The sequence below is a fragment of the Monodon monoceros genome, unplaced genomic scaffold (assembly GCF_005190385.1).
Source record: "Monodon monoceros isolate NGI ecotype Baffin Bay Population unplaced genomic scaffold, NGI_Narwhal_1 Super_Scaffold_17, whole genome shotgun sequence".
Lineage (NCBI taxonomy): Eukaryota > Metazoa > Chordata > Mammalia > Artiodactyla > Monodontidae > Monodon > Monodon monoceros.
In genome coordinates, this window is record NW_021703773.1 from 2,537,134 (window position 1) to 2,562,786 (window position 25,653).

Consider the following 25,653-nt stretch of genomic DNA (forward strand, 5'->3'; position numbering starts at 1 on the left):
AGAAATCTCATGAGAACTCAAATATATAAAACAGATAAAAATGAATCTGCTTTAGGTGAGGTAGGAATGAAATGGGAGCAGGGAGAGGGTTGTGTTGTAGCCCTGCCTTCCAAGAAGCATTATATTTGAGGTGGTCTCGGAGTTTCTGTAAGACAGGGAAGAGCGTACTTTGAAAATCTTACTATAGAGGGGACTTTTAAAGAACTAGTAAGATAAATAACTATTAGTTACCATTGCTATAGAAATAAATTACTACAAAACTTAGCTAAAAGCAACAACAAACAGTGTTTATTTCATGTTGTTTCTTTGGGTCAGGAATTAGGGAGTGGCTTATCTGGGTGGTTTTGATTTGGGATCTTTCATGAGGTTGCAATTAAGATTGCAGGTCCTGTGCTTGTGTCATCTGAAGGCTTTCATGGTGACTCATTTACCTGGCTGGCAAGTTAATGCTGCCTGTTGACAGGAAACCTCAGCTCTTTGCCCTGTGGACCTTCCCATAGGGCTGCATGAGTGTCCACAGGTGGCAGCTGATTCCCCCAAGCAGGTATCTGAGAGAAAGAGCAAGGTGGAATTGGCAGCATCTCTTATACTTACCTTAGAAGTCATGCTGTCATCTCAGCAGTATCCTGTTTGGTGTGGGAGAGAACTACACAAGGGCGTGAACTGGTGGTGTTGCCAGGAGGGCTGCTTGGAGCTTGGCTATCAGAATAATCAAGGAAGAAAGTATGGACATGGTCAAGTATACGAAATTTGGTATTTTTCAAATTGAGAACTAAAATACCCCAAATTTTTAAAAGCAAGAATTGTTTGAGAAAAATAATTGCATTAAATATGGCAAGGGGCCAAAAGCTCTAAAGTATAGAGCGTGTGCTTACATTTCTAAATGTGAAGTCTGGGGGCAGAGCCTATGAATAGGCAGTTCACACGAGAGAAATTTAAGAGTTGAGCGTGTGAAAAACGTTCTACCCAAATAATAATAGGAGCGCACACCAAAGCAGCAGCGAAGTGTTACTTTATAGCTTTTATAGAGCTCGAAAGATAAGAGAGCCCAAACTGGAGCTGATAAAATTGCGGTGAAGTATTTGTGCTTTGCTGGTGGCACTGGGTATTATATCATAGGATTTGAAGCATGTTTTGGCAGAGCAAGTCTACCTCTCAAGCTATAACAATGTTTATTTCATCTCACCAACTCCTCTTTCAGGAATTTATTCTCAGGAATTAACTTAAAAGAAGGAAAGAATCTTATCATCATGAAATAATTCACTTTAGTGATCTAATAACTGTTACGGGTAATTGTCTAAATATTTGCAACAGGGAAATGGTCAGGTAGGTTATAGTGTGTCAAGTCAGTGGAATATAATCAGTTTAAGGAATGTAAATATAAAGTTTGCTTGAATAAAATAATGAAGAAAAGCAAATCAAAGCCGTATATATTCTATAATTAAAACCATGCAAGGGCTTTAGTTAGTTTACAAAGGAAGAGTAGGACACAAAATTGCTATTCTAGGATGATGAGATTATGGGTGAGGTTTTTACGCCTCTTCCATTTTCCTTGGATGTTAGTGATGTTTTGATGATAAATTTCTTATCTCTTAAAAGAGAAAATTATTTAGGGATAGAAGAGAGAGGAGAGAAGATAATTTAACCAACCCTTTCTCTCACTGAAGAAAAGTAAACATAACGAATTTTTAGAGGAAAGGGATAAATCTTTTCAGAGTTAAGAGCAAATTGGCTACCCTAAGTTTTTGAGAATCAAACTGATACTAATTTTCGGGAGAAGAAACATTTTTTTCTGTTACTATTAATTTTGATCACAATAGAAATATTGCTTAGGTTTTAATTTTAGCTTGAGTGCCTTAAATCATGAGCACATAACTCACATTTATTTATTTATTTATTTTTTGCGGTATGTGGGCCTCCCACTGTTGTGGTCTCGCTCGTTGCGGAGCACAGGCTCCGGACGCGCAGACTCAGTGGCCATGGCTCACGGGCCCAGCTGCTCCGCGGCATGTGGGATCTTCCCGGACCGGGGCACGAACCTGCGTCCCCTGCATCGGCAGGCAGACTCCCAACCACTGCGCTACCAGGGAAGCCCCATAACTCACTTTTAAATGATGGCATTTAAAAAATATATTTTTTAGTTGTAAAAGTAACTCATGTTATTGTTTTTAAAATGAGAGCACAGAAGGGTATAAAGTAAAATGTAAAATCCTTTTCCTGCAAAATATTCATAGCTCTATATCCTAGGATGTTACAGTTGTAAACAGTTTTTGTGTTACTCTTCCAGAAACGGCCCAGGTATGTTTTGTATTCATATGCATGGGAGCATGTGTACACACATAGTGCTTTAATTAATGCAGGCTTAATAAAAGTTTGGAGTTTGTCAAGTTTTTTATTTTCAAATTGGGGAGGGTGATGTATTTAGCACGCATAAAACTGAATTGAGTGCCCAGTCCTGATGAGGCGTGTGTGGCAAGCTTCCAGGGGCTTCTTGTTTTCCTTGATGTTTTGGTTTAAGAAAATTGCCTTTTTCTACCTCATTCCTTTAATACAGTTACAAAATGATTCTTCGTTGTTTTGTTTGCGAACTTTCCCCTTATTAGGTCATCCATCCTGTTTAAAGTTTTCCCCTGAGCTAACGGTTAGAGTGAAGGCCTTACGGTGGCAGTGCATCGAGTGTAAAACGTGCAGCTCCTGTCGAGATCAAGGCAAAAATGCAGTGAGTATCTTCGTCCTCCAATGTGAATATTTCATTTAGAAATAGAATGTACAACTGGCATTTTCCTCTAAGTTTGGTTGGTTATTTTCAGTCACTTGGTCCAGCAGAATTTAGAACAGTAGCTCCTTCAGTAGCTCCATCATTAGTTTAGAATAGTTGCTCATTGACACTTGGATGATATCTAGGTAGTTTCTAAAGCACCTTAATTGTATGTTTGCAGAGAGACTAGCTACTTTAAAGAAATACTCGTGAAATTTGTTTGAGTAATATGGAGGTATTCATTTAGGGATGGTCAGTTATATTAATTACAGTCATCCATTTCTCTTCTTTTATTAAAACAGACTAAAGTTAGCTTGTATCTGGCTACTGGATAAACTTAAAAATAATGAAACTTTAGTTCTTTATTAAGGATGGATGAAGCAAAACTTTTTGCTAACTCAGGCTGTCCGTTTACTCAACTAATACAAATTAAGGGAACTTTCATTATTATGGTAACTCATCTTCTTTACAGAAAGGAGCTTCCTAGGTTTCATGAAGTCATGATCCTGACATGTTTCACAAGGTTGAACTGAACTGTTCTTTCTCTCCTTTAGGATAACATGCTCTTTTGTGATTCCTGTGACCGAGGTTTTCACATGGAGTGTTGTGATCCGCCACTCACCCGGATGCCAAAAGGTAAGACATACTTTCTGAAATCAGTCTGGCAATATAAAAGGGCAGGTTAGTGAAAGCGCTTTTTAATCTGCTTTGTTAAGATGAGAGAATAGTTTGCATCTTTCTATTTGGTGTTGTATAAGTAGGAAGAGAGCGAGCAGTCACCTTAAAGGTGGGGATAGTCTTTCTGTTTAGGCATCCTAACATTCTTATGTGGTGTGGATTTATTATTAGTTTTCTCTGTTTTCATTATTTAAGTATCCATGGAGGGTGAAGGTGTTCATTTATAATTTTTTGCCAGCTCTATAGCTAGAGGGCAAAATACTTGCCTCCTTATGTAATAGTTTGAAATATCTATTTCTTGAAAGGAAGAAGTGAAATTGTATTAGGTCATGTTGATTATATCACAGCTCATCACTTTTGAGGGGCCTAAAGCTATTAGGGCCTCTGATTTATCGAAAACCTTAAAAATTTTATAACATTTTGCAAACAAACAGGTGCCCACATCAGAAGAATACAGCTTAATAATGTTATTCTACTCTTTTGACTCCTGTTCCTTGAAAGGTATTTAGTTGGGATTCAGTTGCCTGTTGGTTGGATTTCCATCTTATCGTATGCTTATAGTTTCTTAAAAAAAAAAAAATCATTAGTCTTCCCTGCTTTGTCTTACCATAAATTCCATTTTCAACTCGGATTTTGTGATTTATAGGTTTCTTAAGTAAAATGCTTATGGGATACTTGATGTGTCTGTTTGAAGAACTTTTTCCTGTTGATGGAAAGGGACTCAACCTTAGTTACAGCCAAGTTATTCCACTTTAGGATTTTACTTGAGTCCCTCTGTGCCACTATAGATTGTCACCTTTTGAAGAGCCTACATTTATATGTATTGGAAGAATAAGTATCCCTCATTTCCTACCTCTTCCATTTACTTGAATGTGGACAAAAGGCCTTCTGAGAATCCTTCAAGATAGTAAAGATTTTCTTAGGACTTCATTCCTGTGTATTTAATGCCTACAAAAGAAGTTTTATGGAAGCTTAAAGCAGGCAACATTTTATTTTGAAATAATTTCAGATTTACAGAAACGTAGTACAAATAGTATAGAGAGTTCTCATTGTACCCTTTACCCAGCTTCCCCTAATGTTAACATCTTACAGTTATTGAAACCAGGAAACTAACATTGATCTGATGTGATTAATCTACAGACCTTATTTGAATTTCTGGTCCTGAGAATCCAATCCAGGATGTCACATTACATTTAGTTGTCATATTTCCTTACTCTCTTCCAGTCAGTTCCTCAGATTTTCTCTTTCCTGACCTTGACACTTTTGAAGAATACTGGCCAAGTATTTTGTAGAAAGTCCTTCATTTTGGGTTTGTCTCTTGCTTTATGATTAGATTGAGGCTATGCAGTTTGACAAGAATACTAGCGAAGTGATCTTGTGCCCTCTTAGTGTATCATAACAGGGGTATATTATACTGGTGTGTCTTATTACTAGTGGTGTTAACTTGGATCACATGATTATAGTGGAGAAACTTGACAGACACCTTAAAGTTACTCCTTTTCTGCTTTGTATCTCCTTTAGCATCAGTCATTGATTCGTGCATGCACCACTTTTTACTGTGGTGTTTGTCTACATAGTGATGAGTTTTCTATTTCCATCATTTCTTCTACATTTACTAACTGCAGTTCTGCTATAAGAAAGAGTGATCCCCAGCTGTGGGATGATCTGAGAGGTGATGCCTGTTTGTCAGACTTTGGTTTTTGCTGTCAGAGCTCCCATCCTGGCTTCTGAAGCCGATATGGATGCCCTGGGGTGGGCACCACCTGGCTCCCACGGGCTCCCAGGTTTGACTCTATCCATTTGGAGTGGCTTGGGGACCCCAAAGCCTTTGCTCCTGTTGGTTTGTCCCTGACAGCAGACAAAGCCTCGTGCTGCCCTCAGTTTTCCCCCTTTATTTCTTTTGAAGAACCAATTTTTCATGGTACTTGTCCTGATTGTTTTCATAGTGTTCAAATCTGTACTTTTGTATGTAGGGGGAAATAATTTTCTCAACAGTAATTGTTAATAAATACTGTATTAAATTGTCATGAAGGAGTTCTTGTTTAATAAATGGACATGTAAAAACAACAAAACCCACCCAAAAAAAAAAAGTAAGAGTGATCCCTTTCTCCCACTTATTTATTTATTCAGCTATTCAAATCATTATGGACTCATGGATATTTATTTTATTCTATGGCTTATAGTCCATTGCTGTGATTATTCCTTTTTTTCTGGATTGACCCAGATCTGGCTGTTGGGAGTTCCTTCACGTTGGCTTCTGGGTCCTTCTCACATGCCTTCATCATCTGTTGAGCTCTTCTTTATTTCCTGGCACCACAAGCTGTTCCAGGTTATCTTGTATTTTCCCAGCTCCAGTCCTGGACTCAGCCATTCCTCTATGGGAACCTGGCTTCTTTTCTTGCAGAACAGTAATTAGAAGCCCGTATGTGGGTTCTGGGTATAAAGTGAGGATCAGTGGACTTCAGCCATGTGTGGCCTTCAGGATATTTGTGAGTCTCTTCCAGTTGTTTGTAGAATTTTGTGTGTGTATGTTTTCATGTTTATTTTTCTGGGGGGCTTTTATCAGATTTTCAAATGAGAGTCCTTGACCTGAAAGAGGTTAAGAACTCCTGGCTTAGAGTATCTGAACTCTTTCATTGTATTTATGTCCATTATGCTTTTATGTGGAATTTTCTTTCTTTATAGGCATGTGGATATGTCAGATATGTCGACCTAGGAAAAAAGGACGAAAACTTCTACAGAAGAAGGCGGCACAGATAAAACGGCGCTATGCTAATCCAATAGGACGTCCAAAAAACAGGTTAAAGAAACAAAACACGGTGTAAGTTGTACTTGTGGCAAGGTGAGGGGAGAAGAGCGTAGGGTCTTCTCTGTAGCACAGGGTTCACTTGTTTGCTCTGCGAAAAGACACGCAGTTGTCACAGCTGCCACTTTTATGTAATAATAATGGCTCTTACTGAGCCCTTAATAAAGTACCAAGGCACTCACTGTTCTAAGTGCTTGACATGTGTTAAATCATTTAATTCTCCCACCAGCCCAGTGAAGTAGGTACTGCTGGTACTCTCCTTTTTCAAAGGAGGAAACTGCAGTCTAGAACGATTAACTTGCATAGTTTATAGTAAGTGTTCAACTGAGATTAAAACCCCAGTAGGCTGGCCCCAAGGTCTGGCTCTAAACCGTTACCTTAGATTGCTTCTTTTACCTAAAAAACCAGGAAGAAAAAATTACGTTATTGAAGCATTTCACAGATTCTTCTCTTGATGTAATCTCAGTAGTTTATTTCTGTTATATGTACAGATTGCTGGATAGCTTCTCCTATTGAGGTCATAGCTAAGTCCCATTTCTGTGTCCTGAAGTAAAATAATGTGAATTTTCATCTGTTAGCAGAAATCAGGGATATAATTATCTCTTGTGGACTAGAAAACTGGGCTAGGTTTGGAGGAGGTGGGGCAAGATTAAGTAGCTAATTTTCTCTTTTCTTTGGAGTATCTTTACAGTAATTCACCTTTGATGATATGTAAACTATCTTTAGGCCTGTCAACCTCTCACAAAATTTACCCACCCTTTGTACACTTAAGATGAAGGTGGTATAGCTGACATGAGTGGGCATTAGCAGCTTGAAATACATAGAACCAGTATTGTAGTTCATATTTTAAATCTTAAATCAAGCTTTAACTTTCCTGTAAAAAGATCTTTTGATTCCTGACTTGCAGAGAGTAACCCATCCTTATGTTTAGAGGTAAGAGTATAACTCTGAGTTGGTGCAGAGATCCTTGGACTTCATACCTGGAAAGGTCTTAGTTTTTCTCTGGTACAACTCTCATTGTATAGATGAAGACACTGTTGTTTAAAGAGAATGTGATTTGTCCAAGATGTGCAGCTAGTAAGTGGCAGAATTATGACTCAGATATGCCCTCTGACTCCTGGCCTAGGATTCTTTTCTCTATAAAATGAAAAGGCTTCCCAGGAATAGATGTTTCTAATAACATTACTTTTTAGTCATATAATATTTACAGTTTATGGAATATTCTTAACAATATAGATTTTTAAAATATAGTTTTAGGTTATTTACTGTGTGTTATATATTAAATAGAAACCATATAAAGATTTCTTTTTAATAGTTTCCCTTTTCCCTGTTTGATTCTTTAGGTCAAAAGGTCCCTTCAGCAAAGTTCGAACAGGCCCTGGAAGGGGTCGGAAACGTAAAATCACTCTCTCCAGCCAGTCAGCATCGTCATCAGAAGACGGATATCTAGAGCAAATAGATGGCTTGGACTTCTGCAGAGATGGCAGCGTCCCCTTGAAGTTCAATAAGAAAACCAAAGGGCTCATCGATGGCCTTACCAAATTCTTTACCCCTTCCCCTGATGGGCGGAAACCTCGAGGGGAGGTGGTGGACTACTCTGAGCAATACAGAGTCAGGAAAAAGGGCAACAGAAAATCAAGCACTTCAGATTGGCCCACAGGTAAAAGCTGTTCACTTAGAGACAAAAAGTGTTCCGAAGTGTGTTATTTGGAATAACAATAGCTATCTGGAGTAGATTCATATTTGATTATTAAAAATTGGTCTTGGACTATAAGAATGTGCTAAAGATATGTATGTAGGTGATACTCAGGTGATAACTGTGGCAGGAACTTAGAGGCTAGAGATGAAGTTGGAGAATGGGCAAGTAGGAGTTTTAGACAAAAGAAGATGCTTTTTGGGTGGAACCACAAAGAATCTGCCTACAGAAATTTGGTGTTATAACCTTGACTCAAGGATAACTTCATGTAATATTTCATAAATTACAAAATAAATGATGTGATGAACATCAAGATGCTTACTTTATTCCTGGAAGGAAATTGCAGAGTATAGGTAAATATTGGGTTGGCCCAGAAGTTCGTTTGGGTTTTTCCAAGCCTGAACGAAGTTTTGGGCCAACCCAATAAAATGCTGATGATATGAGCATAAGTGAAAGACCAAATTATATGCAAATATGATGAGGTCATTGATTTTTCTACTTCAGATCTTGGCAAATACAGTTGTAATTTTTCATGGATTATACTTAAAAACAGAGAAAGAGAACCACAGCTTCACACCATTTGCTTATGTGTCAGGCTCAGGTCCCTAGTTTTCAAAGTAGAAAACATCTGTGGAGAAGAGTTAAAAGTATAGCAGATAATTCAAGTCAGAGGAGAACATTTTGATGAGCTGTCCAGATAATTAGAGCTGGTCTTATCGCTGTTGAGTTGCGAGAGCCTAACCTGTGAAGAAAGTTAGAAAGGGCTCTTGGATCACAGGGCCGAATCTGTAGTGTCTCATGTGCTGCAAGGACTTCCTTAACTTTTATTTCCTTCCCCGCAGTGTCCCATTGGTGATTGTATTCACTTCTTCATCATTCCTGCTTATATCAATGATTGATTGGTCCACTGCAGGAGAGAAAAATCCTCATCCTTGTCAGGTCCCCCCTTTTATGCTGTATTGATTGGCTTTTCACCTGAGTGGCAATCAACTAACTACAGTTTAAGCATTTAAGTACTTTTCATGTCTTTATCAGCCATGTAGACTGTAGATAAGCTCCACTCTGAGTACATTTATCTAAGAAAATATGCAAGCCATTTAGGTTGGATTTAGGAAGGAATCTCTTAAAGCAGATCGTGATAAAAGACATTTTTGAATTAACCATTTCACTGGTGGTGGATTATTAGAAGAATCTACTGGAAAGTGTTAGAAATTATTAGAGCAAATGTATAAAGCGTATGGAGAACCAGTACTGAGCTTTAGGCATTGGTATGAGCTTTTGCTTTAATTGGCTCTGTCATTTTCTTTATGAATTGTAGAGTTTAAGAAGCAATCTGCACCATCTGATACAATGCTACGGAATACTGTGCTAGATCTGTGCCTGCATCCGTCTGTGTCAGGCACTAGGGGGCATTAAAGGCACAGAATATCTTCAGATTATATATGTATTTTTCAGTTTAGGAATATTGTCAAGAGTGAGTCCTTGTCCTTCTTCTTCTTACACTAAATGAGTAACTGTATGTGCAATTGATTTTTAAAAGAGAACTGTCTGTCACTAATGGGGTTTTTTCAGCCATACTCATACAGAGAGGAAGTGAGATCACATCAGTGTCATCTTCAAATGCAAAGGATAGTGATCTACTTAATCCCTCAATGCTCCTTTCACTCATTTCTTTACCCATTTGAGGAAGATGCATCATTTAGTGTATGCTTATTATAATTTGTCATACTTACCCAGAGGATTACCATCTGTGATACTCAGGCTTTGGAGTTTGTACTTTAAAAGGGTACCCAGAATGTGAGGGGAGTTGGTAACTTGGCATCAGTTAAAGTAGCTATTTGAAATACATCTTTTTGTTGAGATAAGAATGTATTGGCCTCATGAAGATTGCGGAATCATTGAGAATTTTAAAAGGAGCAAAATTTCCTTGTTTTGCTCTGAAGTGATAAAAATTATGTCTTGCTATAACATAAACTTCATCCATACTGCCAAAGAATGAAGAAGCAATATTTGCATGTTGACATGTTAAACTCATATTAAAAGTTTTATATTCATGTTATTTCAAAATAGACTTCATACTTCTTAGACCTTTTCCCTGTTCTACTTTTATATGTATGTATGTATATACTGAAATATAATCTCTTTTAATGAAGTTTAAGTTTAGTTATTTAGCTAGTATTTTTAAGCAGCTTTAAGTCAATTCAGGGTTTTCATTATAAGGCAAGATATAATATGTACATATTGTTTATTGACTAGTATCTTTCTGGGAGTCAGTTTAATGTTATCCTCTTCTCTTTTATATAAATAATATTAAGACTTTTGAAATTTGTTCTAGTTCATGTACTAAACTGAAGGTAGCATTAATAACGTGAGCCCTTTCTTAATGTGCAGACAATCAGGATGGCTGGGACGGCAAACAAGAAAGTGAGGAACGGCTTTTTGGGAGCCAGGAAATCATGACTGAGAAAGATATGGAATTATTTCGTGATATCCAAGAACAAGCACTGCAGGTAAAGTTGAATATTCAGATGGGACAAACAGTTTGTTCATGGATGAGGAACAGAGGATTAATTGTATTGTGGGTAAAGCAGTAATAGCAATTTATCCATCTGATCTGCAAATAGATGCGGTTTGTGCGTGTGCATAGGTTGCTGGTGTTCTTTTCAAACCCATGATAACTGCTTTGGTTTTGCAGATAAACACATTGCTTTGACTAACAGTATCAAATGAGCTTGGTTTATTTATCAATATTTTCTGTCTTATGTATGAAGAAGAGTTTAGGATTTTACCAACAAACAAAAACCAAGCCTCTCTCAAGTGATAAAACACATATTCATTAATTCAGGAAATATTTATTAAATGCTTCTGCCTTAATCCTTTGTTAACACGTAGCAAGATACAAATGTACAGACACAGAACCTACTTATGTGCCAGATGCTAGAGATGCCAAGGTAAATGACAGGATTCCTTCTCTAGCCAGGAGAGACTTGTAAATAGATAATTTCCTTAATGTGAAAGTTTAATTATAGAATACATGGAATTTGGGGAGTATGGGAGGTAAGTATGTACTTCTTTCTTTCTGGGGAGGTCAGAGGAGGATTCATTGAGGGGAAATACTACTTGAGGTGGTCTTAAGAATGTATAGGAGTTTATCGGGATGACAAGGAATGGGGTCCCGTATAATTAGAAGGAACAGAAGTGTGAAGATTTGAAAATGGGGGGAAATGTGAAGAACATAGGGTGTAGATAATGGCAGAAGAACAGATTGGAAGAGTGCAGGGGTAGATCATAAAGGCTCCTTTGGATTGTGTTTATTTTTCTTTTGTCTTTTCCTTCTTTGCCACCAACTCACTGTGTAAGCCAAGTTGAGTTCTGTCTCTTTTCTTGAAATTAAGAATTTATGAGGCTGATGCTGGGGATTCCTGTTGCATAGGTGAAACTCTTTGGATTAAGAGACCCATTAGTGAATAGACTGTTTATGTAGAGTATTTTTGAAAAATAAAGACAACAGTATAAATATTCAGCAAACATTTACTCGGCATTGCACCGTCTTATGATTTAACCAGGTATGGCTTTGAGTCAGGTAGATCTGAGGTCAAGCCTTGGTCTGTCATTTACTAACTTCTACTTCAGGCAAGTTGCTTAACCTCTGAAGGCATATTCTTTTCCGGACAATAAGTAAAAAAAAAAAAAAAAGTATTATAGGTACTGTAGTAGAAAGTTACATGATGTTCAGTGGGAATTCAAAGGAGTTCTTCACTTTTTAAGAACCTTTTTTTTCCCTGAATAAGTTGCAGACATATGCTAATGCCTTTTATTCCTGCTTATTTGTGTGTATTTCCTAAAAACAAGGACGTTCTTATACTTGACCACAGTACAGTCATCGCATCAGGAATTTAACACCAATGAAGCATGTTACCTAATCTGGAGATTTTAATCAAATTTCACCAGCTGTACCACTAATGTTCTTTATAGCAAAAGGAAAAATAAGCCGTGTCCTGGTCCACTGTCCAGTCTAGGATCATGTGTTTCGTTTACTTGTTGTGTCTCCTTAGTCTCCTTTAACCTGAAACAGTTTCTCAGTCTTTATCTTTCACGCCCTCGACATTTTTGACGTGTGCAGGTCATTTATTTTGTTGAATGTCTTACAGAGGTGACGTGTCCTCGTCAGTGTGTCATACCAGGAGGCACGTAGTAGGTGTTCGTCCTGTTACAAGTGATGTTAACTTGATCACTTGGTTACAGTGGTATCGTGCCTTGTTTCTTCTCTGTGAAATCATTTGCCCTCTGTAATTATTAATATGTATCTTGTGGGAATACACTTTCTGTAAATATCCTGTTTCTTAATCAAATTTTACCTGCTAGACTTTGCAGGTTGCTTTAGATGGAATTAGATGATTTTCTAATTCCATCATTTATTTTATGTTTATTAATTGGCGTACTGCTGGAAGGAAGAGCTTTTCCTTCTTCCTGTCTATCAGTCTGTCTATCCATCCATCCATCCCTCCATCCATATGTCTATCTGTCTATCTATGACATGTAGATTCTTATTTTATGAATTATCTTATCATTTGTTGCTATTGATATTTATTTTGATGCTCAGATTGTTCCAGATTTGGGCAGGGGGAACCTCAAGCCAGCCCCTGTGTCATTCTGACGTGTCTCTGTCATTTTTCCCCCCACACAGATTGAGAACATTTATTGTGATTTTAATCTCTACCTCACCCTTAACTTTGGTTTTTTTGTGTGTGTTACTTTCTCCAATTTATTCTATTCATTTGGTGATTTTTAAAATTGAGGTATAATTGACATATAACATTGTATTAGTTTCAGGTGTACAACAAAATGATTTGATATTTGTACAGTCCATGTTCATATTTACTTTTGGCCACAGCAGTATATCCTAGGCTCTTGTTGTTCTAGTTGTAGATTCAGCCATTTCTCTAAGAATGACTGGTTCCTTTTATTGGAGAACAGGAGTCAGTAGTAGTTCTGTTCTTTTACTTGCTCAGGCCCAAAGAGGTCCTTGATTTTTTTTCTGTCTCATGCTCTGTACATATTCAGTTCATCAGCAAATCCTGTTGGTTCTGCCTTCACAATATATCCAGAATATGACTCCTCCTTTTCCCTTCCACCTCTGTCTTAGCCTAAGCTGCTGGCACCTGCTTGGGCTGTTGTAATGTCTCCAGATCCAGCTACTTGCTTCCACTCCTGTTCCTCACCCCAGTCCTTAGTCTGTATTCTTTATACAGGGCCCGCAGTAAATGTTTTGAAACATACCACTCCTCTGCTCAGAAGCCCTCCAGTGTCTTTCAGTCTTGCTTAGAATGTTTAAAAAGGCCCACCATGACCTTGTGCCTGCCCCCCTCTTCCACGTTGTCCTCCCACTCTTGCCCTTGTTTGCTCTGCTCCAGCCACAGGCCTCCTCCTTTTCCTCAGACACACCAGGCACCCTTCTGCCTTGGAGCCTTTGCACTTACTGCTCCCCGTCTGGATTGCCCTTCCTCTGGCCCAGACGTCTAGTTGGCTCACTCTGTTTAGGTCTCTGCTCCTGTCACCCATCAGAGAGGCCCTTCCTAAATCCCAAACTGAAATAGCATATATTTATCCCCACTGTATCACTCTGTGTCCCCCTACCTGCTTGCTGGTCCTATATAGTACTTATCACTTCCTGAATGTAAATATTTATTTCTAGAATGTAAGTGCCTTGAGAACAGGCACTTTCTTTTTCGTCACTGCTTTATACCAAGTACCTGGAATATAGTAAAGGCTCAGTAAATATGGATGTTTAAATGAAATTTTCTGCTGGGAGAAATGGGCCAGGAGTTGGAATAATAGGAGTGTGAAGAGAAAGATGACTAGAGAGAGTTAAAAGGGGTGCTGAGCCTTGCTGAGACCCAGTGGAGACAATATAAATTTGTATTGACAATAATCTGGCTAATTGTGTGTTTCTTCCAGCATTTTATTAAACTTGTGATTGTCCATGTATGTATCTGGCACCAAAGAAATAACTAGATATTTGAATTCTAATCTGTGCTTATTTTCATTGGCAGTGCACTGAAATTCTGATGATGGTGGTATTTCTGCATGAGGTTCATTCATTTGGAATTCATGTGCCTGGCATGGAACTAGAGCTATAGGCTGAACAAAAAGTCATAGCTTCTGCCTTCATGAAACTTTGCCTCATGAGTGAGACAGATAGTAAACAATCATACAAATAAATCTGTTATTACAAACTGATAAGTAACAGGAAGGAAATAAGAATGCAATGAGAGGTTATAGTAGACACTTCCTGGTCCAGGTGTCTGGGATTCCTCTTTTAGGGCAGTGATAATTTACACAGGGACCTAAAGGTTGAGTGGAAAAGTCAGCAAGGCACAAAACTACTAAGAAGAATGTTCCAGACATAGGAGCTGCCTGTGTAAACGTCTTGAGGCATAAAGGATCTTGGTAAATTTGAGAAACTGAAAGAAGGCCAGTATAACTAGAGTACAGTGAATAAAAGTCACAAAAGATAAAGCTGAAGAGATAAGCTGACGACATAAGTTAGGATTGGGGTTTTTATTGTAACTGTAGTGGGAAACCATTGAATGCTTTTTTTAGAAAATTCTTTTCCATTATGGTTTATTATAAGATATTGAATATAGTTCCCTATGCTATACAGTAGGTCCTTGTTGTTTATCTCTTTTGTATATAGTAGTGTGTATCTGTTATCCCGAACTCCTAATTTATCCCTCCCTGTCCCTTTCCCCTTTGGTAGCCATTAGTTTGTTTTCTATGTTTGTGAGTCTATTTCTGTTTTTTAAATAAGTTTCATTTGTATCATATTTTTTAGATTCTGCATATAAGTGATGTCATATGATATTCGTCTTTCTCTGACTTACTTCACTTAGTATGATAATCTCTAGGTCCATCCATGTTGCTACAAATGGCATTTCATTCTTTTTTATGGCTGAGTAGTATTCCATTGTATATATCCACCACATCTTCTTTAATCATTGAATGATTTTAGAAAGGAAATAGATCAGATTTGCATTAATTTTTTTTTTTTTTTTTTTTTTTTTGTCCACTCTATGAGGAATGGATTGGAATTAGGCAAGAGTCAAAGCTGGGAAACCAATTTAGAGGCTTTTTCAGTGATCCAGATGGAAGAAGATGGTGACTTAGACTAGAGAGGTGGCAGTGGAAATGGGAGAGAAGTGGATGGATTTAGAATGCATTTCAGAGACAGAGTCAGCAGAACTTGGTGGTAGATTCAGTGTGCAGTGTAAAGGAGCAGGAGGTTGTCAAGGACAGCTCCCAGGCTCTCTGACCTAATGTTAACAGAGAAAGTGGGTTGAAGCCAGTGGAGAGAGTCACTATTGATTAGATTAGATGATGTTTTTAAATAATAGAAGCATTCATAAACATAACATACAAAGTCATTTTTGAGAGCCTAGATATTCTTTAGTAGAAACTGCTTCAACCTTTATTCCACAAATTTTGCAGGAAGATTTTATTACAGGGTCTTATGCAGTCTTCGTAAGAGATAAATGATAAAGGAGTTAATATAGGAATACATCCAAGCAAAAACCCATCATTTATTAAGTACCTACTTTGTTCTAGAAACTATGCTAGGTGCAGGGGCTATGAATGAGACATTGTTTTTATTTTCATAGAGATTTTACCATTTAGTAGGAAACGTACTCACAAAAGCAAATCCAATAGTGATGGCTCATAGTGATGATCTTGAACAATTAAATTTTGTGTGATACATTATCTAATTAAGTTGAGCATTATTGAAATGTTTAGCAAGTGCCACCCCCCCCAAAAAAAGTCATCTATTAATTGGTTTTGTTTTGTTTTGTTTTTGTTTTTGTTTTTGTTTTAATTTCAGGAGAAGGATATAGTTTGCCTGGTACTATGTTCCATCATTACTAGCTAGTCAGCGAACACTTCATAAAAAAGAGCCACCTCTAAAAAGAAAAACAGAAGTATAAGAAAGTAGTAGTACAGGCTTTTGTTTGGAATTATATTTCAACAGTGATCTTGTGAGCTTGGAAGAAATGGTTTTTCTTAAAAGATGCATTACCAGAAAGAAGCATTTGTATTCAACTCATTACATTGAAGAGCATAACAGCCTCCCCGAAATATATAGAATGATATTTACATAAAATATCACCAAATAGCACACTATATTTCTATAGTAATTTTAGTGCTTTCTAATTTTGAAGGATTTGATTGTTTTTTTTTGTGGTTCTAGAAAGTTAACAGCATTTTTGAAATCTGTCTGGGCCACTAAAATAATTTTCTTCCTTGCATAAAGAATTGAACAGTTAATTAGAAATGGAGTAAACTAGGTTCAACAACTCTCTTCACCCTATGAGGTAAGGATTGTTATCCCTATTTAATTTAATTAAGTAATTAATTTTTTTCCTAGAAAAATGTTTATCTTAGAATTAACAAAACATGCATGTAAAAGCATTAACATTATATGCCTAATGTCGCAACTACCTAAACAGACATTCTCAAGCCAGGATGTACTGCAAAACCACCTTAACCTGCCTAGGCTCTGTTCAAATATTCAGAAACTCCAGGGACTGAGGAGAAGGGGCCCAGGTACAGTATTTAGGAAACACTTGCCAGATGATCTTGTAGTTGGGAACTGCTTTAAGATATATGAGCCTGTTAGCTACAACTAGAATAGGAAAGTCAAGATGCAAAGGCGGTTCTATAACTTTAAGCAGTTAGTTCTCATCCACATTAACTGTCTGAGATTTTTGAAAGTGGTGACAGGTACATAGGTAACCAATGTATAGAGATTGTTTGGCGACTGTTCATCTTCGTTACGTTTTCTGGACAACTGCACACGGATACGGTATGTGACATTCCTTATTCCTTTGGCCCAGCAGCTTTGTTGAGCCTGTTGTCAACGCGCACATCTGGAGTTCCCATCTCCTTCATGGCAAATTTCTGGATTTCTTTGAGTGCCCAAAGGGCATGCTTCTTGAAACCCACTCCATTTTACACAAGGAAACTGAGACTTTTAGTTGAGTGACTTTCCTGAAGTTATGTAACTAGTAATGGTAGAGGTGGATTAGAGCTGGAGCCTGTGTGACTTCCATTTTTGTGCCCCTGATCACAGTAACATCCTGCATTACCTTGTAAAAGACATTACAGAGGCATCAAAATCATAAAGCCTGTACTGAATGCAAGTAGGGAAAGGTAAGATAAACAGCAAACAGTGGCCCAGAGTACCAGTTGATGTAATTTGTTGCTGTATTAAATGATATGGACTGTTCCATATGTTCACAGTATATTCTAGGATTAGTAAGAGTTGGTATGATCTGAGATGGTCACAGAAGAAGCAGGATTTAGGTAAATGAAGAGGATGAGGGCTTACCAGGTAGAGTAAACAACATTAACTTCAGCTTTGAGGAATACAGTGTATATATTATATTAATACAAGAGACATTGTGATTATTGGTCCATCAGGTCAACAGATATTTGAGGGCCTACTATGTGCAGGTCATACTGTGGCGATGATGTAGAAACACAATAGCTGCCTGTGAAGGTGTTATAACACAGGCAGTCCTTGCTTTGCATGGCGCTGTGCTGATGGGGACGCATGAATATCAGAATTGTGTTCGTGCTTCATGCACCCTGTAGCAACTGAGATTGGATCTCAGTTTTGATATGCATAAGTTTCATTTAACATGGTAGCATGCAAAGCAAGGACCGCCTGTGTAGTTTAGTCTGAGAGGTAAAACTGCATGGAACATTGTTGGGTAATGGTAAAAAATATATTGAATTACTGGTATAGGGCTGGATTTTAGAGGACTTTGAAAGCTAGTAAGAGGACGTTAGTTTTAGCATGCTGGGGTTTTAAGGTATCTCCATGACTGCTTTTTTTTTTTTTTTTTTGCGGTATGCGGGCCTCTCACTGTTGTGGCCTCTCCCGTTGCGGAGCACAGGCTCCGGACGTGCAGGCTCAGCGGCCATGGCTCACGGGCCCAGCCACTCCGCGGCATGTGGGATCTTTCTGGACCTGGGCACGAACCCGTGTCCCCTGCATCGGCAGGTGGACTCTCAAGCACTGCGCCACCAGGGAAGCCCCATGACTGCTTTTTTGTTGCTGGAGTGGACTCCTTGGTACTGCTGAAATTAGGGATGGGAGCAGGGGGCTGTTTTAGTGTCTGCAGGCATTTACCCATTAATTATGAGTCACGTATTAAAGGCTGTTTAGATGTATTTTGAGTTCATTCATTTGATGATTTAGCAAAATTTTATTGAGTATTAAGATAGTGGTTAAGAGCCTAGGTATTAGAGATAGCCTGCACCGGTTCAAATCCTGTCTCTGCTGAGTGACCTTGGTCAACCAAGTTACTTAATAGGTTTCTTGAAAGGATTAAATGAATTGATATTTGCAAAGCGCTTAGTATGTCATTCACATCATTTGGGGCGTTGGCCTTAGGTAGGAGACTAGACCATTCATCCATAGCCTTAAGGAAGGGCAGGGTGTATGGCCACAAGGGTAGACATACAGATGTGCGGTGGAAAGCTGTGGAAGCTCTCTTTTGATTGCTTCTTAGAAAGCAAAGGCATTGCTTGAATGTGAAGATGGGGTACAAGGTACTGGAGGCTTGAGAGACAGGAGAAAGTAATGAAATAATCTAGAAGAATAGGAGAGTGAATGGAGTAGGGAAGCATCAAGCGCCCATTGAGGTTAGTGGGTATGAATTATAAATTGAGACTAGTGAGCATGGTTCTGTGTTTTTCTCTAATAGTGTTCAGATATGAGGGTAATAACTTGGATTGTGTTGGAATATTGAATTTAACCAGAGTTGGGATTTTGGTGAATCAGGAGAAAAGCAAGCAAGTTAAGGATGTATGTAAAGATGAGGTACAGTAAAAGACCTTGGAATCTAAGCTGGATAAGAAGAAAAAGAAAGTCTAAGTCCCCATTTCTCCCTCCCCCAGCCCCTGACAACCACCATTCTACTTTCTGTCTATGAATTTAACTACTCTAGGTAGATCTCACATGAGTGCAGTTGTAAAATATTTGTCCTTTTGTGTCGGCCTTATTTTACTTAGCATAATGTCTTCAAGGTTCATCCATGTTGTAATATGTGTCAGAATTTTCTTCCTTTTTAAAGTCTAAATAGTATTCCATTGTGTGTTTGTACTACATCTTTTTTATCCCTTTATCCGTCAATGGACACTTGGGTTGCTTCTGCCTTTTCGACTTAATGAATAAGGCTGCTATGAACATGGTGTACAAATAATTGTGTGAGTCCTGGCTCTCAATTCTTTTGGCTGTATTCCCAGAAGTGCAGTTGCTGGTTCATATGATAATTCTGTGTTTAATTTTTTGAGGAACTGCCATACTGTTTTTTTCCGCAGTGGCTGTACCATTTTACATTCCCACCAGCAATGCTCAAGGGTTCCAGTTTCTCCAGATGCTCGCCAACACTTGTTATTTTCTGGTGTTTTGTTTTGTTTTGTTTTTTATAGTAGCAATCCTAATGGGTGTGAAGTGGTATCTCATTGTGGTTTACATTTGCATTTCCCTGATGATTAGTGATGTTGAACATCTTTTCATGTACATATTGGCCATCTGTATGTATATCTTCTTTAGAGTGAAAAAAAATTATAACTCATTTTATAGTAAGATCTTAGTTACCCTAATTCAATTGTTGGCAAAACATGATCTGAACTGAGTTTAGACTATATATATTCTTTACTTATCCCATTTAATGTGACTATTCATATGCTTTGCTAAAGAAATATTAATGTATCTGATTATGGAGCATTGTCCCAAATCCTACTGAGGCTGTTGATTTAAGATACATATAGGTACTGTAGTACTTCTCTAACAAGAGAAAAATTCAGTATTCCAAAGTACATTCTATTCCAAGGGTTTTGGATAAGAGACTGTGGACATGTAGTAGCTTCATTTCTTTGGAAAACTAAGTTCCAGTTCAAAGAAACTTACACACAAACTTTTGGAATTCAGAAATTAATTAGTTGAGGGCTACCCATACTTTCTATCTCACCTTGTACCCGGTTGGTTCTTTTCTTTCTTTGTGCTTCACTCTTGATATTCCTGTCCTGGAGTTCTTCACCTCTTAACTTCTCTGATCCTTGGCTTCTCTCCCCTCCCCCCATCTATAAAGCAGGCATGTTGTTTCCTACTTTGAGGAATGGATTGTGGGGAATAAATGAGATGACAGTGCGAGGTGCAGAGACTGCACAGTAGGTGCCCCACACATGCTGAGTCTCTTTACTCCTTAAGGTCATGCTCTCTCCACTTTGCAGCATGTGAACTCATTCTTATGCATCTCTTTCATCAGGTAACTTTTAATCCCTAAGGAACAGAATTATTTTTTATCATAGTTTTTATGGGAAAATGTTCAAATACCAGAAAGACATGTCCTCTCCCCACATTTCACATTCTCATACTGATACTAAGGGTACAGTCCTACCCTCCACTCCCACCCCAAAATGTCATTTCCCACAGGGAATGGAAAAGGAAGGTCCGGCAGAGGGAGGGAACAGGGCTGTATTTACATCAGTTGTAATTTTCATTCTGTACCATATCTAGACTTGGGGGTCTCTGTGTGCAAGAGTGGTCTGTATATTGGAAAATATAAATTAGTCATTTGACAGAAGTGGAGTTTTTGCAGAAGAGTAACAGTCTTTTCTCAAATTGCTGGTAATAAAATTTCATTATCTAGAATAGGTATATTTAAAGTTACCTTTTGATTTAGCCCAATTACTAGTGCATTTAGTGCCCCCCTTACTTTCTTAGATTAAAAAGTCCATTCTGGCCCAGAATATATGTTATGTTTTAAAGATTTTGGCGTATTCAAATGAGAAGGAGGGCACAGAGTGGCAGAACCTGAGTTAAAAGTTTAAAAAAATGTTGTGCCCTTGATTATATTAGATATCTGCTACTTTGAAAGCTGCATGTTTAATGAAATTTTGACTGAAATTTAAAAATAAAATGATTTAGTAAAGATAACCTTGTAATTCAGATTTGACAATTTGAATTTGGCAAGGACTAGATTAATGAGTGGTATAGATGCAGCTGTTATTTCCTCACTGCACAGAGCCTTTGTTAATTTCCAGACCTTGGTAAAGGGAAACACACTGGCTCAGAGGCTTCTTTCCCAAGGGAGCTGGAGGTCGTGGAGCCCTGTGGCTGTGCGCATCTCGCACAGTGGGGGAAGGTGAGAGCTGCGAAGGCAGAGGAAGTCTGCTCTGAGTCTGGTTTTACATAGACTCTCCTAGTGACGGCGATGTGCAGACAGTTGTACTGGGGCTGGGTATCCACTTTTGCGTTGGGCATCCACCTGGAGGAGCGCCGGGCAGCGGATGGGAAAGCTCTCACACAACAGGCGGTGCCGGAGCAGGTGCATGGTCTCACCTTTCGTGCTTCCTGCTTGACCCTTGGCTCAGGAAGTTAGATTTGGTTTCTGATATTGGTTATTATGATATTTTCTATACTACTATCCTTGTTGTTTTGAGCTGTGAAGATAGGCTAAAAGATACTACTTTATGAATTAGAATACATGATTCTGGAATATAGTTTAAAGAACAGTGTGTTTAAAACCTTTTGCAGAGTTCTGTTTTGGTTTTCAGAAATGAAAAAAATCTTATTTTAACCCTGTCTTGTGTTTTTCTTTTTGATTTTTGCCTTTGGAAGAGCCTCAGTACTCCTTGGTGTCATAACGCAGTTTATCCAACTAATAGATGTTTGTCTTTTGTTTTGAGGTGTCTGAGGAAGAGGTGAGGTTTCACCTGGCTGTGTTCCAGCATGAAACCTGAGATAAGTCCCTTGGCCTTTTATAAAAGGGAATGGTTAGAAAGACCAGAGAGTTCTCAAATGAGTTGTGGTGAAAAGGCTTCTTCCTTAAATGAATTTATATGAAAAGTGAATAAAAACCTCTGAATTTTTTTTTAGTTTTGTTAGAAGGGGTGTGTGTGTGTGTGTGTGTGTGTGTGTGTGTGTGTGTGTTTGTCACGAGCTCCAACAAGGGACTTTAGTAATCTCTGTGATTTTTAAAGCATAAAGTTGAAGGATAATTTTGGTTGCTCGTTTGAAGAGTTATTAATACTTGTGTTTGATTAGGCTAAATTCTAGCTCCTTTTTTTAAAAAAAAGTCATTTAATAGACTATCCATAATAAATATACATGCATATATATTATATGTTATATGCATAACACACACAGGGGCATACCTTGTTTTATTGCACTTCACTTTATTGTGCTTCATAGATAGTTAGGTTTTTACAGATTGAAGGCTGTGGCAGCTCTGAGTTGAGCAAGTGTATCAGCACCACTTTTCCAGCAGCATTTGTTCACTTTGTGCCTCTGTCACGTTTTGGTAATTTTTGCAATATTTCAGACTTTTTCATTATTATTATATTTGTTCTCATGATCTGTTATGGTGACTTGCTGAAGGCTCAGATAATGGTTAGCATTTTTTAGCAGTAAAGTATTTTTTAATTAAGGTACGTCCGTTGTTTTTTTTAGACATAATGCTATTGCAAACTTAATAGACTAGACTATAGTGTAAATAGCTTTTATATGCACTGGGAGACCAAAAAATTCGTGTGACTTGCGATATTCACTTCGTTGCTGTGGTCTGGAGCGGAATCCACAGTATCTCCGAGGTATGCCTATATACATGTATACATGTATGAATCTTGCTGTAGTGGATGCAGGGCAGATCAGATTCCCCTTGAATTTAAGCTTTTAAAACCTGATCCTTGTAGTCAATAGCAGTGGCTTATATTTGAGCTGCTGCTGTGGAAGTCCTCAACGCTTTACAAGTTATTCTTTTTTTAAGATAGTGTAGTTCAGGTTATTGCAGGGATGGGGGTATAGAAATTATTTTAATTATATACAGAAGATAGATAAAAAGGGATAAAAGTGTGTGTTTAACAGAGTATTACTTTCTTTGGTTAAACCTATGAAAAGCCACTAAGAAGGGAATTTTAGGGGCAGTGTAAAATGAAGACTCTTACTTGTTTTGTCATATTCCTTAATATCTGTTTTCACAAACCGGAGGATGATTCCTTTCTGTACGTGCTCACATGTTGAGTAGGTGGTTGCCGTTGCTGTCACTTGGGACACTATACATGTGATCTCGGCCAGTGGGCAGCAAGCACTCCTCCCCACCCCTGACTTTATATCCCCAAGTGCTGGCAGGGTCTCTTTAACAACTAAGTGATTAAGGAGTGAGTTTAGTTGAGGATATTCACAGTATTATTAAATGTGGAAACTGCAATGTCACCAACTGCATTTGGTTCTAAGAGATTTATTAGCATTTTTATTCTTCATTTGGATGCTCTATTTAAAGGATAATACAGCTTATTTCAAAACTTACTAGCTTGTTCCTGGCTTTTTAACTTTTCCTGTGGAATCCTGAGAAGGCGACACTTAGATTCAGATGGGTTTTTTTTGTTTTGTTGGTTTTGTTATCTGTCTCAGTGTATTTAATTTAACTAACTTATGTAATTAATGTATTTTCTCACTGCACAGAAAGTTGGAGTGACCGGTCCCCCTGATCCACAAGTCCGCTGTCCCTCTGTTATTGAGTTTGGGAAGTATGAAATCCACACCTGGTACTCTTCTCCATATCCTCAAGAATACTCAAGGTATGTTTCAAGAGACCATTTACTTTCTGTTCTTAGATTCTTAGAACTTCAGCACTAGAAGGGATCTTGGAGACACTGTAGTGCAGTTCATGTTTTTACATTTGAAAAAACTGGTTGGTTTTAAATGTCCATAATAGCAGCATACTTTGGCAGCTACTTAATCTCAGTTGGCTTTAGATTTTCTTTGCTGTAACCTGTCCAAAAGCTGTTACTTAAGATTGGAAACCCGACACATGGTCAGAATGAAAGGGGAACATTTTTTGTTTATGAGAAATTTGCCTTCATACTTTCACACTAAGAATATTTTTAAAGGGAGATTCTTATTTTTAACTATAAATAAAGTTTCACTGAGTAGCCTTTTATTTAAATTTTTATAATTTAACGAACTTAGTAAATAATTTGTTTTCCCAGGAGTAATTGGACAAATATTACATATAAATGGCTTGGGTTTCTAGATATAAAAACTGGTCAGTCACCAGCTTTTTGGGGTAAGGCAGCATGCCAGATTTGTTTCATGACTCAACTCTGACATTTATAAGCTACGTAACCTTAGGAGTTACCCAGCTACTTGTTACCTCAGTTTCCTCATCCGTAAAATAGAGATAACAGTAGTTCTTCATGAGGTTTATTGTGAACATTAAATGAGTTGAAATATGTAAATCACTTCAAAATGGTGAGTGCCCAGTAATGTCAGTTATTATTACTTTTTTCTTTTAGGGTTGAAATTGAAAGAGTTAAAGTAAGATTTGGTCAAAAAATTAAATACTGGCCTACCATTTCAAGTACAGCAGTCATATTAATTCTTTCTTTAATCCATAAGCTACGTATGCCTCAGCTTCCCATTTAGCAGAGTGTTATGAGAAATAATAAATTACGGTGCTCTGTGGGTTAAACACGTATTCAGAGTACTCATTATATAACTTCTTACCTATCTAGTAACATGGTTTGTCTAAAATGTTAGCCAAAATAATTATACTGACAGTGATTTATTTAGTGCTTTATAGTACACACAGTGCTTTAATAGGGGTTATTTCTAAGAAGCTGGGAATAGGCCAGTATAATTTGTTAAAAAACTAGAACTCAGTATTTTTTTAAACTTTCCATGTAACTTAATAACTTGCTTGTCTGGTTTCCAAGTCTAACAGAAATAGAAAAATAAGAATGAGAATGTTCTTACAGACCTAGATCTCAGTGACCAAAAGAAAAAGAGAGAGAGAGAGAGAGAAAGCAAAACTCCAGGAAACTAACATAAAGCTTATGAAACACAGCAAACTGAGACCCATTTATTGTAGAGTCAGCCCCAAACTCTGTGGTAGATCTTTAAGGCAGCATTCTGTTTATTTCATGGAAGAACAACAATCTGAGTTTGTTAAAAAGATTAAATTATATTTATATATTATTTTATGTATATATGTTAAAAGAGGGAAGGAAGTTCCTCAACTACCTACAGAACACAGGTATTCAGTGCAATTTCCTCCTCAGGAGTTCTGGGTAGCCAGGATATTGTATGATCAAGAACAGCAAAGTTGAGGAATTAATTCCTTCATTAAAATAAATTATTTTAATAAATAAATTATTTAAAGTAATAGTTTTTTTTTGTTTTTTTTTTTGCGGTACGCGGGCCTCTCACTGTTGTGGCCTCTCCCGTTGCGGAGCACAGGCTCTGGACGCACAGGCTCAACGGCCATGGCTCATGGGCCCAGCTGCTCCGCGGCATGTGGGATCTTCCCGGACCGGGGCATGGACCCGTGTCCCCTGCTTCGGCAGGCGGACTCTCAACCACTGCGCCACCAGGAAAGCCCAGTTAATAGTAATTTAAAATAAATTATTGCCGTTTTTAAGTGAGCTGTCCAAATCACAGGAGTGCTTCACTTAGAAAAGAAAGCTTGTCCAACACATGTGTCACCTGTTCCAGGGATTGTAGTGCAGAGATTAGAACCACAGGCACCGTCTCTCTTCCCCTCAGGGGGAGGAGAGGAACTCCATTTACTAAGGAATGGAGATAGAAGATGAGAATGGACCCAACCATGAGGCTGTTGACTTTAAGATATTAAGCCTCATCAAAAATGT

General features: G+C 37.9%; 1 protein-coding gene across 3 annotated transcripts in view; it reads left to right on the forward strand.

Annotated features, from left to right (window-relative positions):
* KAT6A (lysine acetyltransferase 6A) overlaps window positions 1-25,653 on the forward strand; it is a 110,377-nt gene that overhangs the window by 57,123 nt on the left and 27,601 nt on the right. For 2 of the 3 annotated variants that reach the window (XM_029226246.1, XM_029226248.1), the window contains exons 4-9: window positions 2,604-2,719; window positions 3,313-3,394; window positions 6,122-6,257; window positions 7,586-7,902; window positions 10,330-10,448; window positions 23,468-23,583. In XM_029226246.1, coding sequence (XP_029082079.1) covers window positions 2,604-2,719; window positions 3,313-3,394; window positions 6,122-6,257; window positions 7,586-7,902; window positions 10,330-10,448; window positions 23,468-23,583 — 886 coding nt within the window. The remainder of the gene's footprint in view (window positions 1-2,603; window positions 2,720-3,312; window positions 3,395-6,121; window positions 6,258-7,585; window positions 7,903-10,329; window positions 10,449-23,467; window positions 23,584-25,653) is intronic. The other variant, XM_029226247.1, reaches the window with a different exon arrangement.